This window comes from Argentina silus, assembly GCF_951799395.1.
Source record: "Argentina silus genome assembly, chromosome: Y".
Classification (NCBI taxonomy): Eukaryota; Metazoa; Chordata; class Actinopteri; order Argentiniformes; family Argentinidae; genus Argentina; species Argentina silus.
The window spans coordinates 32705606-32719185 of NC_139654.1; the positions used below are offsets into that span (position 1 = coordinate 32705606).

Consider the following 13580-nt stretch of genomic DNA (forward strand, 5'->3'; position numbering starts at 1 on the left):
AAAATAGGATTTTCAACAGTACACCCATACCAAGTAGGATCTAGGATTTCCCACTCTGTACTTCAGCTCTTCTGAGGTAAGAATCAAGAAACAAGTCCTGAGTAGCCACAATATCTGAGTCCGGTATTTATTGCTTGCAAACAAGAGACAAGAGCGTAACAGCAGCCCAGCGTAGATCCGGGGGTCCGTTCAGCACAAGTCTGAAGAGATGATTATCAGGGTTGTCTTTTATACAGTTTAAACATAATGGTAGGCGCCGCCAAGGCTATCGGCTGATGGGCTTGTGCTTACGTGAGAGAGGGCGGGAGAGAATGAACAATGGGGAGACTTTCTTACTGATCAATCGGCGTTCAACATTTCACACCTATCGGCAAGATATGTCTGTTCCCCCATTACTGCGCTCCCTCACCACTCCCTCCGAAATCACTGCTGTTCATATGGTAAATTATACAGTGCTTCTCAGAACAATGGCTATAGAACTTTAGAGGTGTGGCAAGAGAAAATGTAATCACAGTATTTACACAGGTTGTATCATGAAAGTGTATAATCTGAACAGTTCTATGAATGTATTTTCCATAACAAGACGTGTGTAGGTAGTTGTGTTGACGTGTAGGTAGTTGTGTAAACGTGTATTGGTTGTTGTGTAGATTTGTGTTGACGTCTGTTGGTAGTTTGTGTTGACGTCTACACAACTACCAACATACGTCAACACAAATCTACACAACTACCAACTACACACGTCTACACAACCAACTACACACATCAAGACAACTACCTACACACATCTGCACAACCACCTACACACGTCTACACAACCACCTACACACGTCCCGACAACTACCTACACACGTATGTTGCTAGTTGTGTAGACGTGTGTAGGTAGTTGTCGGGACGTGTAGGTAGTTGTATTGACGTGTGTAGGTGGTTGTGTTGACGTGTGTAGGTGGTTGTGTAGACGTGTGTAGGTGGTTGTGTTGACGTGCGTTGGTTGTTGTGTTGTTTTGTGTTGACGTGTTGAGGTAGTTGTGTCGACGTGTGTTGGTTGTTGTCTTGTTTTGTGTTGACGTGTGTAGGTAGTTGTCGGGATGTGTGTTGGTAGACGTGTGTAGGTGGTTGTGTAGACGTGTGTAGGTAGTTGTGTAGACGTGTAGGTCATTGTGTTGACGTGTTTAGGTCGTTGTGTAGACATGTAGGTAGTTGTATAGACGTGGGTGGTTGTATAGGCGTGTGTAGGTAGTTGTGTTGACCTGTGTAGGTAGTTGTGTAGGTGGTTCTGTGGGTCGTTGTGTAGACTTGTGTCAGTGGTTGTGTAGGCGTGTGTAGGTGGTTCTGTAGGTCATTGTGTGTGATTGGTTGTGTACAGTACCAGTCAAAAGTTTGGACACAAACTTGCCAAGAGTGTGCAAAGCTGTCATCAAAGCAAAAGGTGGCTACTTTGAAGAATCTAAAATATAAAACATATTCTGGTTTGTTTAACACTTTTTTGTTTACTACATAATTCCATATGTGTTCCTTCATAGTTTTGATGTCTTCAATATTAATCTACAATGTAGAAAATAATAAAAAAATAAAGAAAAACCATTGAACGAGAAGGTGTGTCCAAACTTTTGACTGGTGACTACGTGTGATTGTTAACAATTCAATATATTGAGATTGTACAGAATGATGAATACTGTTCACATGTTCACCATTTACTGTTGAAATCAGCGTCTGGTTTCTGATGAAGGTGAAAGGTTACAGTGGATACGTCACAATTTGTAAACTCCGGTATCATCATACTGGTCCGGGTTTCCCACTTGGAACTCCGACTTGGAGGGTCATTCTAGTGGTTATTTCCCACTCAGGGACTCGTACCCCCCCCCCACACACACACAGCTTAAGGAATGCTAATCATGTTAATAAACTATGCTGTTCTAATGACTGCAGTGTGTTCAGCTACAGCATCTTAACCCAGGGAAGCTCTGGTAGAGACACTGGTGGTGTTAGTTGACGGCCTGAGGGGTTCTGGGCCGGGCCTGACCACAGGTGAGCTGATGAGATGTCTTTTTCTGCGCTACCAGGTTCACATTGGATTCCTTCTCTTTCTCTCTCACACACACACACTAACACTCATTAACTACAATAAGCAACTAGAAGTATGTTGAGGATGTTCACGTCACAGTAAGCAACACAATGATCTTGTCACCTGGCTGGTTGGTACCGTACAAGGAATCAGTCACAGCCAGCAGGTGTGTTGAAGGATGAATGACAGGTTTTGTCTCTGGGAGATGGTTGGTTGATTTACCTTGTACGATGTTTGTTTTTATAGACACTAAAATGAATATCGTGGAATGATTTAGCGAAATAGCAAAAGAATGATGCAGTTCATGTGATTATCCAGTCGGTCATGTGATTATTCAGTAGTTCATTAGCGTTCAAGTGTTTTAGACTGAGGAGGGATCGTCCCTGTCAGAGAGTGCGTAGGAGCTGACTTAAGACTCAGTAACGGTCACTGAGTATGTTAATAAGTTATGGAGAGGGCAGGCTTTCCCAGGTCAAGGGGGGAAAGAGAGAAAGAGTTGAGTGTCATCTGCGTAGCAGTGGTAGGAGAAACCATGTGAGGAAATTACCGAGCCAAGAGATTTGGTATAGAGGGAGAACAGTAAGAGCCCTAGGACGGAGCCCTGGGGGACCCCAGTGGTGAGGGCAGCGATCTTCTCCACGTCACCTGGTAAGAGCGATCAGCCAGGTAGGATGCAAACCAAGAGAGTGCAGAGCCAGAGATGCCCCATTCTGAAAGGGTGGAGAGAAGGATCAGGTGGTTTACTGTGTCGAATGCAGCAGACAGATCCAGAAGAATGAGAACAGAGGAGAGGGAGGAAGCTCGAGCAGAGTGGAGGGCCTCCGTGACAGCAAGGAGAGCAGTCTCAGTACAGTGCCCAGCCTTAAAGTCGGATTGGTGAGGGTCAGGGAGGTTGTTCTGAAGGAGGTAGTGAGACAGTTGGTTAGAGACAGCACGTTCAAGGGTTTTAGATAAGAAGGAGAGAAGGGATACCGGTCTGTAGTTATGGACATCAGACGGGTTGAGTTGGTTTCTTGAGAAGAGGCTTGACTCTGGCTGTCTTAAAGGCAGCTGGGATGGATCCTGCAGATAGAGAGGAATTGATCATGGTGGTAAGGAACGGAAGGAGGTCTTTGGAAATGGATTGTAGAAAGGGGGAGGGGATAGGATCGAGAGGGCAGGTGGTTGCCCCCTTGGATGTGACCAGTTTTAGAATATCATCAGGGGAGAGGGGGGAAAGAGCTGATAAACCAGAGACCGAGTGTAGCACAGTGTGGGTTTGGGAGGAGTGGTAGCAGTGTTGGCGAGAGGTAGAAAGAAAGAGCTGTAATGTCATCAACCTTCTTTTCAAAGTAGGTGACAAAGTCATCTGCAGACAGGGAGGAGTTGGGTTGAGGAGTCAGGAGAATGTGGAGAACAGTTTCCTTGGGTCAGAGGCAGAGGATTCAATTTTGGAATGGTAGTAAGCTGCTTTAGCAGCTGATGCAGAGGAGGTGTAGTTGAGGAGGAGAGAGAGATAAGGTTTTAGGTCACCAGGGAGGCCGGTTTTACTCCATTTCCTCTCAGCTGCCCGGAGCCCCATTGCTACACGCAGGGTTTCAGGCAGCCAGGGAGCACGTGGAGAGGATCGTGCTGGCCTTGAGATCAGTGGACAGAGAGAGTCGAAGGATGAGGAAAGAGTGGACAGGAGGGTGGAGGAGGCTGCATCAGTGGACACGCACGCATACACACACACCAGAACTAACCAGACTAACTAAACAGACAACAACAGGTATTTCTGGAGCAGCTTCCTGACTCCTCCGCCCAGTTTGGGTCATGTGTTTGTTTCTATAATAATGAGTACAATATAGAACAGAATACTTTACAGTTACTGTTATTGCGTGACTTTGGAATAATGCATTTAAGATTTTATATTATGTATTGTTTAGTCCTCAGCCCCATCCTACTACTGTGTTGTTTCAGTGCCCAGTCGGATTCAGGATAAAAGGAAATGTATCATTTTGAGCTACGTCCCTTTCAGCTTCAAAACAACCACTGTCCACACCCCTGCCCAGCACACAAACCACCGTCCACTCCCCAGCACACAAACCTTCACATCACAATAGCCTCCCAACCCCTCTCATCTGGTCACACTGCCCCTGCTCCAGACAGGAGGCATCTAGAACAAATGTTGTGTGCTACTAACACAATGGAAACAGTTCTCCCTCCCTCAGCTTTAGAAAGACTCTCAGCCCCAGTGGGTGACCAGGCAGGCGGGCAAACAGGCAAGCACGTAGGTAGGTGGCCATCTGCCTGGCTCTGTACAAACAGGAAGTGGGAGTGAATGAATAGAAGCCCTCAGGTCTAGAAAAAGAAGTTGATCTTTGCATGCTACTCTTTCTTGTGTCAGATGCTGTTAATCATGATGCAGAGGTTATCCATTGGTTTGGATCAGTCGGCCTGTAATTGGTTTCAAAATTACCTGCAGGATAGGACTCAATGTACCTAAGTTGGAGTTTGGTCTAGTTTTCTCAATATTAATAAACGTGTTCCGCAAGGTTCGATTCTAGGTCCACTGCTGTTTACCATTTACATACTGTAAGTAATGTTGGTTTGTCCATGAACAATTGTAAATTGCATCTTTATGCTGATGATACTTGGTTGTCTAGGTTGACCTTCAGCAAGGTTTTGATTCTAATCAGAGATTGCTTGATGATCTTAAGCTGGTGCTGAATGAATAAATGTTATGTTTTTTTCTAGATCCCGTATTGATTACAATGATCTGCATATTTACCCGGACAGGAGCCCCTGGGCATTTGGATTGATAATGAACTGTCTTTTAAAACACAGCTTTCATTTGAGGCAACACCTCTATCCCCCCAGTACCGTAAATGTGTTCCGTTGTTAACTGTTCTAACTGAAAGGTGTCTGTCCCCTCCTATCCCCAGGATGAGCGTGAGGCCAGAGAGATGGTTAAGAGAGAGCAGGACGAGGCCTACCGCCTGTCACTAGAGGCTGACCGCAAGAAGGTACCGCCTCTCCACTCCCCTTACAACACTAGGTCCACGTCTCCACTCCCTTCCCAACACTGTCCCTGCTTCAGCCCCTGGTAGACCACTCTCCACTCACCTCCCAACACTACAGCACTATGGCATCATCTTAGGAATCTTGTCAATCATCTGGTCCCAATGTAACGATGTGATGATGTGTGTGTTCCAGAGAGAAGCCCAGGAGAGAGAAGAGGCTGAGCAGAACCGCCTGGAACAGATTAGAAAAGAACAGGAGGATGAGAAGGAGGTGAGAATGACAACATCTCTGTTACCCCCTTTCCACCAACTCAAACCTAGTTCTGGTTCTGGGCTGGTGCTGGTGCCGGTTCGCAGTTGGTTCAACAAGCGAACCTTCTAAGAACCGGCTTGCTTTTCCACGGGCTAGAGAGCCAAGTCATTACGCCACTGTATTCGCCTCCGGTTGCCTAGCAAGACTAATGCAAACTTCAAGCACAACAACAATGACAGACTACATCATCACTTAACAAGTGTTGCTCCTGGCTTTGCGAGCCTACTTCGGCATCCAAACACAACTGATACAACAGATTTGTGGTGCTCATTGCGATTGCTATGGACAGTGTAACAAAGTCCGTTGAGGCAGACGTAGTATCTTAGTGAGGGATTTGGTCCCGTTTATTTGCACACTCATACAAAGTTTTAGCTTTTCAGCCCGTCTTAAAGTTTTAGCGACTTTCCAGCCGTCAGTCTCGGAAACCTCCGTCGTTCCCAGCCCACCTACTGAAAAAGCAGAGGCACACACATCTTAAGCACTAGTCAACGAGGCTTTATTTGCAACAGGTGTGCAACGAAGCCTCGCCGACACAACCCTGGCCACGGTCCTGTAGCTCCCTCTACAGGCCGAACGCTGCATGTCCCCCCACATACCCCCACCGCCCGACACAGGCCGGGGACACGACGGCCGACAACCTACTCCCCCCCCCCTGCACGGGAGAGGAAGTCTGCCTGACCATCTGCGCCCCCGGTCTGTGCACGACCGAAAAGTTGAAGGGCTGCAACGCGAGATACCACCGGGTGATCCTCGCGTTCACATCCTTCATGCGGTGGAGCCACTGGAGGGGAGCATGGTCGGAGTAGAGGGTGAAGGCGCGACCCAGCAGGTAGTAGCGGAGGGCGCCGACCGCCCACTTGATGGCCAGGCACTCCTTCTCCACCGTGCTGTACCGGCCCTCCCTCTCCGATACCTTGCGGCTCAGGTACAGCACCGGCCGGTCAGCCCCATCCACCCGCTGGGTCAGCACTGCTCCCAGGCCTCTATCCGACGCGTCCGTCTGTAGGGAGAAAGGGAGGTTAAAATCAGGCGCATACAGGACCGTTTCTCCACAAAGAGCTCCCTTAAGGGCCTCGAACGACCCCTGGCACTGGCCCGACCATTGGACCGGATCCGGGGCACCCTTCCGGGTGAGGTCCGTCAAGGGACTGGCCAGCTCCGAAAATCCCGGCACGAACTGCCGGTAATAGCCAGCCAGCCCCAGGAAGGCCCTCACCTCCTTTTTCGTATTGGGCCGCGGAGAGGCGGCGATGGCCGCAGTCTTTTCAATCTGCGGCCGCACCTCCCCCCGACCCAAGTGGTACCCCAGATACCGGATCTCCCTCCGCCCTATCACGCACTTTTTCGGGTTGGCCGTCAGCCCCGCCTGCCTCAGGGACCGCAGAACAGCAGCCACACTCTCTGCACATGCTGCGCCCAGGTGTCACTGTGAATGACAATGTCATCCAGGTAGGCCGCAGCATAGGCAGAGTGCGGCCCATGAGGCGCTGAAAAGTGGCTGGGGCTCCGAACAACCCGAAAGGGAGCACCGTGAACTGGAATAGCCCGAGCGGAGTGGAGAATGCAGTTTTTTCCCGGGATACCGGCGAGAGTGGAATCTGCCAGTATCCCTTCGTGCAATCCAATGTCGTGAAATACTTGGCCGTACCAAGCCGGTCCAAGAGCTCGTCAACCCGGGGCATTGGATAAGCATCGAACTTGGAGACCGCATTAACCCGTCTATAATCCACACACAACCGTATAGCTGGGGGTAACAGTACGAGCACCTTGTCTCCCGGTCTATATTCTCGCAGGTTAGTTCCCCTGTCGTACAGTCGCTTTTGACGCTCCTGGGCTTGCAGCAAATGCTCGCGTGAGATAACCCCTAGGGCGTGGAGCTTTGTGCGCAAGTCCAGGACGTACTGAATCTCATTCTTACTGTCGCTAGACCCTTCCTCCCAATTTTCTTTAAGAAGGTCTAGGACACCCCGGGGCTTACGCCCGTAGAGTAATTCAAACGGGGAAAACCCTGTGGAAGCTTGGGGGACTTCCGCAAACAACAGGGGATCTAGCCATTTATGCCAATTCCGACTATCCTCGTGCACAAACTTCCGGATCATTGACTTCAAGGTCCGATTGAACCTCTCACAAAGGCCATCAGTGGCCGGGTGGTAGAAACTGGTTCGAACCGCCTTGATGTTCAACAAGCCATACAGTTCTTTGAGGGTGCGTGACATAAAATTAGTGCCCTGATCAGTGAGATCTCTTTCGGGATTCCCACGCGGGAGATTACTTGAAACAATGCCTGCGCTACACTCCTGGCAGAAATATTGCGCAGCGGTATGGCCTCGGGGTATCGGGTTGCGTAATCTATCAAGACCAACACAAATCGATATCCCTGTGTACACCGATCAAATGGCCCGATAATATCCATCGTAATGCGGTCGAATGGGTTTTCGACCAATGGTAAGGGCCGCAAGGGGGCCCGTGGAATGGCCGGGGGATTTACCAACTGACATTCGCGACAAGAAGCGCACCTCTGCCCGAATTCCCGGCCAATAAAATCGAGCCATTATACCGTTTAGTGTCTTATCATACCCTAAATGGCCCGCCATGGGGTTGAAATGAGCCGCCTGGAAGACCATTTCCCGGCGGCTACGGGGAACCAACAACTGGGTTACTTCCTCCTGACTATGTGAGTCACGACTTACTCTGTATAACCTGTCGCTGATAATCGCAAAATAGGGGTGGGCGCGCACTGTGTCTGGCCGTACCAAAGTACCATCAATTGCTATCACTTGGTCATAGGCCGATCTTAGGGTCTCGTCACGAGACTGCTCGAGGGGGAAGTCGCCCAGCAGCGGATAGTTCGGCTGGGAAATCTCGGGGTGAGACCCCCCCGCCGGCTCCGGCTCCCCGGCAGTGTCGCGAGGCGCCGCCTCAGCACAGAGCACATTACACGCCTCACACCTCCCTCTCTGTCGTGCACGCACCCCGGTAGCCCTCTTCACCTAGAATTAGGGGATGCGTGAGGCGTGGGCTAACCGCCGCCTGTACACTATGTTTTTTTTCCCTCATAATGAATTTCGATAGCGAACACAGTATATTCGTGAATGTCCACACACTTCACCAACACCCTCGACGCCTTCAACAATGCCCCCGGTCGAACCAGGTGCTCCTGGATCATGGACTGCATGCAGCCCAAATCCAAGAACGCCTGGTGCGTATCATGCTGTATCCTTACCGGAACACGATACGCCGCTCCTGGTCCGGGGGGAGGGCCCGGTATGTCGCCGATGCGGACGACCTGCCCCACCTCCATCACCGGGCACTCGGCCTGCACATGGCCCGGCCGTCCGCATCGCCAACACACCCCCCCTGTCGCTCGGGGTGCTACCTGTGGGGCCAGGGCTGGCTCCGGATGGGTGCGCCCCTGCCATCTCGTCCTCGGGGCGGGCGCCGGCCTTTCCCCTTCCGGTCCCTCGGCTCCTCCCGGGCGCCGGCCCCCCGCCCCCTGGCGCGTGGTACTGGACCCAGGCGGCGGTTCGGGCCGGGAGCCCCGTGAGAAACTGTTCTAGAACTACCCGGTCCCCGACCTCCTCCGCCGAGCTGTTCCTTGGGTCCAGCCACCGCCACGCGCTGTCCTGCAGCCGCTGGGCGTAGGCGAAGGGCCGGCTCCCCTCCTCCATAGGCAGGGCCCGGAACCGGCGACGGTGTTCCTCCGGTGTGAGGCCCAGTCGGTCCCGAATTGCCCGGGCCAGGGACGGGTAGTCCCGTTGGGCGGCCGCTGGTAGGCTGTGGGCCGCGAGCTGCGCCTCCCCTGACAGGAGGGGCAGCAGATGGTATGCCCACTCGCCGTCCGGCCACCCCGAGATCCTCGCCGTCCCCTCAAACACCGCGAGGAACGCCTCCGGGTCATCCAGGTCCCCCATTTTCTGGAGGTGGATCTTGGGGGGGCCTTGTGCCGACCCGGCCGCCGGCCCCGGCGAGGTCCCGGAGGAGGGCACGGTCCTCAGCCCTCGCCGCTGTCATCTCTCCCACCGCGACCTGCTGGTTCTGCTGCAGGACAGCTTTCTGCTCCAAGATCAGCGTCATCCTCGCTATGGCCGTCGTCAGCGTCTCCATTTCTGTGCCCCACGTTGGGCGCCAATGTAACAAAGTCCGTTGTACACAGAGCCAGACGCAGTATCTTAGTGAGGGATTTGGTCCCGTTTATTTGCACACTCATACAAAGTTTTAGCTTTTCAGCCCGTCTTAAAGTTTTAGCGACTTTCCAGCCGTCAGTCTCGGAAACCTCCGTCGTTCCCAGCCCACCTACTGAAAAAGCAGAGGCACACACATCTTAAGCACTAGTCAACGAGGCTTTATTTGCAACAGGTGTGCAACGAAGCCTCGCCGACACAACCCTGGCCACGGTCCTGTAGCTCCCTCTACAGGCCGAACGCTGCATGTCCCCCCACAGACAGCAATTACGTTCAAGAAGAAAGGTAACTACTTAACATGTTTTGATTCTTATTAACGTTAATTTTAGCCTTAGGCTTGCTGGCTAGCTAGCTAGCTATGTTTACACTACGAAACTTCCACGCAAATTGTTGCACAAAGTTGAGATGGTTGCTACTCTCATCGAGTTTCAAATGAGTTGCGAGTGAGTTCAACGGTGCTTCACATTTCGTGTATATTGCAGGCAACTTACGTTACGTTACGGTCATGATAATCCCCCAGCCCCTGACGTAAGCAGTTTGCGGTTCTGGACCAGCCAAGTGTTGGTGCCGCTGCGGAACCGGTTTTCCTGGCCGAGATTTGGCACTGGCTCCAAACCCGCCCACCAACTGCCTTGGTGGAAAAGGGGTATCTGTCACTCTGTCTCTTTATCTCTCTATCAATCTCTAGTTATCTCTCACCATCTCTCCATTCCACTATCTCCCTATCACACCCTGTGGGTTAAGAGTTGTACAGCTTTATTTAGTGAACAAAAGATGAGGACAAAGGAAAAAGCAAGCACACATGCACAGGGAACAATAACGATTGGGGGAAGGGGAATGCAGCCGTGCTCCGCAGTCGCTCTTAATTCCCTTTCATCTAGTCCTCTGATTTGTTGTGTATTCAGCGCGGCGGTGGGGGTTCAGATGACCCAGCGAGCTCTAATGATTTGTCACTTTAGTTAAACATCGCCATGGTGGCCTCTCCCGGCTCTTTGTGCTGCAGTGTAGATATTCAGACGTGATATCCAACATGGCTGCCGTCCTGTTTACATCCAACATGGCTCCTGTCCTGTTTATATCCAACATGGCTGCGGCATCACAGCAGGGACAAACACAGCCTGGAGGAGTCGCTGGCTACTTTGGTCTTGGACTTGGTGATTGGTTCAGGGAGTTTATACATTCACTTATCTGGCCTCACACTCCTCTTGTTGAATGTCCAAATGGTGGGTGTGTGCGTGCATGCGTGTGTCTCTGTGTGTAAGAAGGAGGGCCACTTCTATAGTCAGTATGTGAACCAACAGGGACGTTGGGAAGAAGCATGCGTGTGTATGTGTCAGTCAGGTGTTCTGTAGCATCAGAGACAGGTCCCACTGTTGTCCCTGGGCCACAGAGCTGCAGCCAGCCAGTCAGGTAGAGAGACAAGAGATGCCTGATATTAAATCAGTGTGTGAGAGAGAGTGTGGTCCATTGAGGTCTGTCTATGACGGCTGCCCCGGCCCGTGTGTGAGTAAACAAGGCAGGATGGAGTCACACACACCTGGAGCCTGACCAACCGCACACACACACACCTGTCTGTCTGTGTGGTGGTCAGGGTCTGCTCCACACAACAAAACAAGCACAGTGCTAGAACACTAGAGTGGTGTAGATGCTAGAGAGATTAGCCCAGGGGAGGCTTCTGTGATCTGGTGTCTTTGTGTGGAGAAAGGGAGGAGAGAGAGGTGAAAGGAAGAGGAGGCTGAAAGAGGGAGGGAGTGGTGATGTCATTATTTACCACTACCAGGGCCCCCACGGTGCTCTTGTCAGGTGTATACACACACACACACACACAGACAGACAGACAGACAGACAGACACACCCTGCCCCCTACCCCCAGCCCTGCTAATGAGCTACTGTTGTCGTCTCATACATAATGTGCTTAGGGGCCTGGTGGTAAATAAAGCTGCTGCGTGTTGGCCCAGCATATGCTGCCTGCAGTCACAACAGCAGCTCCAGGCCCTCTGGGGAGGGAAAACGCTCTGATCTGGCAATGCAAGAGACCTGACCTGGCGACCCAGGGGACCTGATTAACCTATGTTGTGCTGATGAGAATGAGAGGGGCTGGAGGCATAGAAAGGGTTTTTCTACAACGCTGTTTCTGCTGGCAGACAGACAGGGTCGGACTGGAGCAACTACTCTGATCATGTCTCTAAGAAGGAAACTACAAGACTATTTTTTTTTTTTTTTTTTTTATTAATTTTACAAGTCTCATTGGGGCCGAGAGCTGCCTTTTGTGAGACTTGGGTTTAAGGTTTAGGTTCATTGAACATTCTACATGTAGACACAAACCTGAAATATGATGCCATACAATAGCTTATACAACAAAAGAAAAGACACAACGAAGATATAACAACAACAACAGTAACATATGAACTCTGCCTGACTGTGTCGTCCTTGTCCCGCCCCCTCCCCCAGGCCATCCGCCTGTCATTGGAGCAGGCCCTGCCCCCGGAGCCTGCGGAGGAGGGTGGCGAGCCAATCAGTAAGCTGCGTATCCGTACACCCAGCGGGGAGTTCCTGGTGAGGCGTTTCCCGGGCAGCTGTAAGCTCCAGGTCCTCTTCGACTTTGTAGCCTCCAAGGGCTTCCCATGGGATGAGTTCAAACTGCTCACCACCTTCCCCCGCAGAAATGTGAGTACTTAGAGCACACCCACACACACCCACACACATAACTGCTCACCACCTTCTCCCTCAGAAACGTGAGTACTTACACACACACACACCGAGAGACACACACACACACAACTGCTCACAGACACATGGAAAACATACAAATGACATTATTAAACCCAAAAAGAACATTTCTTCACCTCCTCTCGGTTAGTTTACCTTCACCAGTCCTCAGGGAGCATACAGGTTCTAACTGGTTACTGGTTACTGCTGTCATTACAGCAGGGTGGCCACGCACAGGCAGGTAGCTAATAAGCACCACTCTAACTACCTGCTTCATTAGAGGGCTGGAAACCAAGTGGGGTTTCCAGTAATCAGGGAGGGAGGGGTGGGGGGGGGGTAGGCTTGCCCAGGCAGGGAATACACAGGGTCCGTCAGGAACACAGGGCATAAACACCACGCACGCGCACACACAGACGTGCAAACATCTTCAAGAGTACACACACACACATGCATATGAAGTCAGGGTGACACATACCCAAGTCACAACTTGAAGAATCTCTCTGCAATCAGAGTAAACAAGTGTTAGAGACACACATTAGAATGTGTCTTTAGAGAGGGGGGTGGGGGGGGAGAAGGAGAAGGAGAATGGAGGACTGCAGAGTAGAGTCTGCCAGTGTTAAGCATGTGAACACAGTGCCAAGTCTAATCCTTCAGCTCTCTTTCTAATTCAAACTGAGACTGGAGAAAACACACAACGCAACACGCATGCACTGTCAACACACACACACACACACACTCACTGCCAACACACACACACCACCAATATCCACACACACACAGTCTTTGACAGCTTCTCTCTCTCTCTCCCCTTCTCTTTCTCTCTGTCGCTCTCTCTCTCCGTTGCTCTCTCTCTCCAGGATGTTATTGTTCTCCTAGTGATACCGTAGTGGTCCAACGGTACCGAACCCTAACTTCCCAGGTGTTTTTTATTTCAATATTTAACGTCTGCAGTGCATCCAATATTTTTCTTTGAATGCGTTCCTGCCTCTTTTTATAGTTGATGACATGACCAGTGTAAAGTACTTTCAACTGGGGGATCTATTCGATTTCTATATTGACCCTAGTCCTAGTCCTAACCCCAACTCTAACCCTATCCCTTGTCCTAACCCTAACCCTAGTCCTGGCCCTTGTCCTAACCCTTACTCACAGAATCCTGCTCAGTAGGCTCTCTGCTGCAGAACTGTACACTCGTTATGGCTGTGTGTATCTCGGACGTGTGTGTCTGTCTCGGACGTGTGTGTGTGTGTGTGTGTGTGGCCATGGTATTTGCGTTGGCTCTGCTCTTGGCTGTATAAAGGGGACTTATAGATGTTGTGTGTGTCTGTCTTGTT

General features: G+C 50.9%; 1 protein-coding gene across 2 annotated transcripts in view; it reads left to right on the forward strand.

Moving 5' to 3' along the window:
* Positions 1–13580, forward strand: part of LOC310823574 (FAS-associated factor 1-like) — a 90999-nt gene that overhangs the window by 68546 nt on the left and 8873 nt on the right. For both annotated transcript variants that reach the window (XR_014554954.1, XM_083696457.1), the window contains exons 16-18: positions 4969–5049; positions 5240–5317; positions 11992–12207. Coding sequence is in view for 1 of the 2 variants with exons in the window: in XM_083696457.1 (XP_083552583.1) it covers positions 4969–5049; positions 5240–5317; positions 11992–12207 (375 nt within the window). In the remaining variant the exon portion in view is untranslated. The remainder of the gene's footprint in view (positions 1–4968; positions 5050–5239; positions 5318–11991; positions 12208–13580) is intronic.